We start from the raw sequence: 2,826 nt of genomic DNA on the forward strand, positions 1-2,826 counted from the left end.
CCTCCCCCCACCCCCGTCCCCTTTTCTCCTCGAGTCAGCATGAGCTCCTCCGCTTCGCGATCCAACTCGAGCTCGCCACCCACCAGCCCGAAGAATGGCAACGGGCGTCACAAGGCCGTGTTCGCGGCCGGCCGGCCGCCCTGGTACACCCGCGACGGCGCGGTCAAGGTGCGCGGCGCCCCCGGCAGCCCCGCCTCCTTGTCCTCCCTTCCTGGCTGACCCCCGTGTCTCCTGCTTGCTTCATTGCGCCCGGGGCGCCGATGCGCACATGCACACGCCCATGCGCGCAGGATGCTTTCATGATCTCGTGCGCCGGTGGCAGTGCCTCCGGCAAGACCACCGTGGCGCAGGCCATCATCAGCCGGCTGAATGTTCCCTGGGTGGCGGTTATCTCGATGGATTCCTTCTACCGGAACCTCACGCCGGAGCAAATCGCCGCGGCCAACCGCAACGATCACGACTTCGATTGCCCGGGTACGTGCTGCCATGGCTGTTGTTGCGCGTGCGCGTGCGCGTGCGCGTGCGCGTGCGCGTGCGCGTGCGCGTGCGCGTGCGCGTGCGCGTGCGCGTGTGCACATGCACCGGCGCCGGCGCCGGCTCCGACTCTGCGGGTCGCTGCTCCCGACTGACTCCGAGGTTTTCCCGCCCTCGCCCCGGTTGGCACCTGGGTGTGTCTGTGTGCGTGCGGGCGCGCACACATACAGAGGCCTTCGATATCGATCTGGTGTACGAAAGTCTGAAGAAGATCAAGAAGGGCCAGCCGGTGGACATCCCGGTCTATGACTTCACCACGCACTCCCGGTACGCGGCGCCCCATGCCACCGGCATGTCAAGCATCGCCGTCCTGTGCGCGCACATGCTCACCTCTTCCCTCGCCGTCTCTCCGGTCTTTCCTCTCCCTCCCTCCTCTCTCTCTCTCTCTCTCTTTCTTGCCCCTCCTCTCCCACGCACGCACGCACGCACGCACGCACGCACGCACGCACGCTCCACACAGCCGCCCCGAGAAGCAGGTCATCTACGGCGCCAATGTCGTGGTCTTCGAGGGCATCTTCGGCCTGTACGACGAGCGCATCAACGAGCTGATGGACCTGCGCATCTTTGTCGACACGGATGACGATGTGCGCCTGGCCCGGCGCCTGAAGCGTGACATCTCCGAGCGCGGGCGCGACATCAACGGCGTCATCGAGCAGTACAACCGCTTCGTCAAGCCGTCGTACGACAACTACATCCGGCCGGCCATCAAGAATGCGCATGTCATCATCCCGCGCGGCGGGGACAACTACATCGCCATCGACCTGATCGCCAAGCACATCCAGCACCAGCTGGAAACCCGGGGGTTCAACTTCCGCCAGGAGCTGGGCCGGATCTCCCCCTGCAGCAAGCTGCCGGACACCATCAAGGTCATGGAGAGCCGGCCCCAGCTGCGGGCCATGCACACGCTCATCCGCAACCGGGACACCCCGCGGGATGATTTTGTTTTCTACTCCGAGCGCCTGTTCCGGCTGCTGATTGAGGAGGCCCTGTCGCATCTGCCCTTCACCCCGTGTGACATTGTCACCCCGACCGGCGGCACGTACCATGGTGTGCACTCGGTCAGCAACATCTCGGCCGTGTCGATTGTCCGCGCCGGGACCACCATCGAGCCGGCGGCGCAGGCCGTGCTGAAGGACGTCAAGATCGGCAAGATCCTCATCCAGTCGGACATCTACACCAATGAGCCGCAGCTGCACTTCTGCAGCCTGCCGCGGTCCATCGCCTCCAGCCAGGTTCTGCTGATGGATGCCACCATTGCCACCGGCGCCGCGGCGCTCATGGCCATTCGTGTGTTGCTGGATCACAATGTCCCGGAGGAGAACATCATCTTCGTGTCGCTGATCGCCGCGCCGCATGGGCTGCACACCATCGCCGCCGCGCACCCGAAGGTGACGGTCGTCGTGTCCGAGGTCGATGAGACCCTCAATGAGGCGTACCACATCATCCCGGGTGTGGGGAACTTTGGCGACCGTTTCTTCGGCACCGACTAGGCACCCGTGCGCATGGGGGTCTTTGTGTGTGTGTGTGTGTGTGTGTGCATGCGTGCGGCGCGCGGCGCACATTGGCATGAGGTGCTGTCGGAGGGGGGCCTAGGGGGGCGGGGTGACACGATGGTGGCACCGCGCGGAGCAGCCGCCCGAGGACGGGCACATGCCATGCGTTTGCCTCTCACATCCCCTCCCTTGGTGTGTGTGTATGTGCGTGCTGGGCCAGGCGTCGAATGCACATACATGCATGCCCATTCTTCTGGTCTTCCCTCTTCTCGGTGGTCTTTCCCCGCAGCCTGATTGCGCGGGGGAAGAGAGGGGGGGCGAGGGGGAGTGGGCGACGCCTCTCCCGCCGCGTCCCCCATCTTGTCCCGAATGGCTGCTGCCGCTGCCAAGGGGGCGGGGGGGGGGGGGGGGAGATGCGCATGGGTGCACGCCCTTGTCCGGCTGGCACTGCGGCGGCGCCTCCCTCCTCCCTTTCTCCTCTCTCTCCCCTCCCCCCTCTCTCTCCCCTCCCCCCTCTCCCGGCTCCATCTGACCAGACGAAAACCCCAAACCCAAGAAAGAAAAGGCCTCACCATTAGATTTTTCACATACACGCGCGCCCTCCCGCCTCCTCTCCGTACTTGGCAACGCCAAGGCCGGGGGCGGGAGGGGAGCCAAAAAAAAAAAAGAAGACAAAAAGAGAAAGAGTACACACGCGCATGGGAAGGGAGCAGGGCCTCACTCACACCTGTGCGCAACCACATCTGCGTGCGCATCCCGAATAAATTCCCAAAGCCAAAGGTGTGTGTGTGTGTGTGTG

General features: G+C 64.7%; 2 protein-coding genes across 2 annotated transcripts in view; one reads left to right on the forward strand and one right to left on the reverse strand.

The window, feature by feature from the left end:
* Window positions 1-2,435, forward strand: H696_02702 (uridine kinase). Its single transcript, XM_009496609.1, has 4 exons — window positions 1-168; window positions 291-474; window positions 705-801; window positions 995-2,435. The coding sequence occupies exons 1-4, from the start codon at window positions 40-42 to the stop codon at window positions 2,022-2,024; spliced, it is 1,440 nt and encodes a 479-aa protein (XP_009494884.1). The 5' UTR covers window positions 1-39; the 3' UTR covers window positions 2,025-2,435.
* A 309-nt stretch (window positions 2,436-2,744) lies between these two features.
* Window positions 2,745-2,826, reverse strand: part of H696_02703 (hypothetical protein) — a gene marked incomplete at both ends in the record, with an annotated part of 9,949 nt that continues 9,867 nt past the window's right edge. The window contains one exon of the mRNA XM_009496610.1: window positions 2,745-2,770. Within this exon, the coding sequence (XP_009494885.1) occupies window positions 2,745-2,770 (26 nt within the window). The remainder of the gene's footprint in view (window positions 2,771-2,826) is intronic.

Source organism: Fonticula alba (genome assembly GCF_000388065.1).
Source record: "Fonticula alba strain ATCC 38817 unplaced genomic scaffold supercont2.4, whole genome shotgun sequence".
Taxonomy (NCBI): Eukaryota; order Rotosphaerida; family Fonticulaceae; genus Fonticula; species Fonticula alba.

Coding starts and splice junctions, on each gene's coding strand:
- H696_02702 (XM_009496609.1), top strand. CDS start 40: ATGAGCTCCTCCGCTTCGCGATCCAACTCGAGCTCGCCACCCACCAGC. Junction 475..704: donor TCACGACTTCGATTGCCCGG/GTACGTGCTGCC, acceptor GCACACATACAG/AGGCCTTCGATATCGATCTG. Junction 802..994: donor GACTTCACCACGCACTCCCG/GTACGCGGCGCC, acceptor CGCTCCACACAG/CCGCCCCGAGAAGCAGGTCA.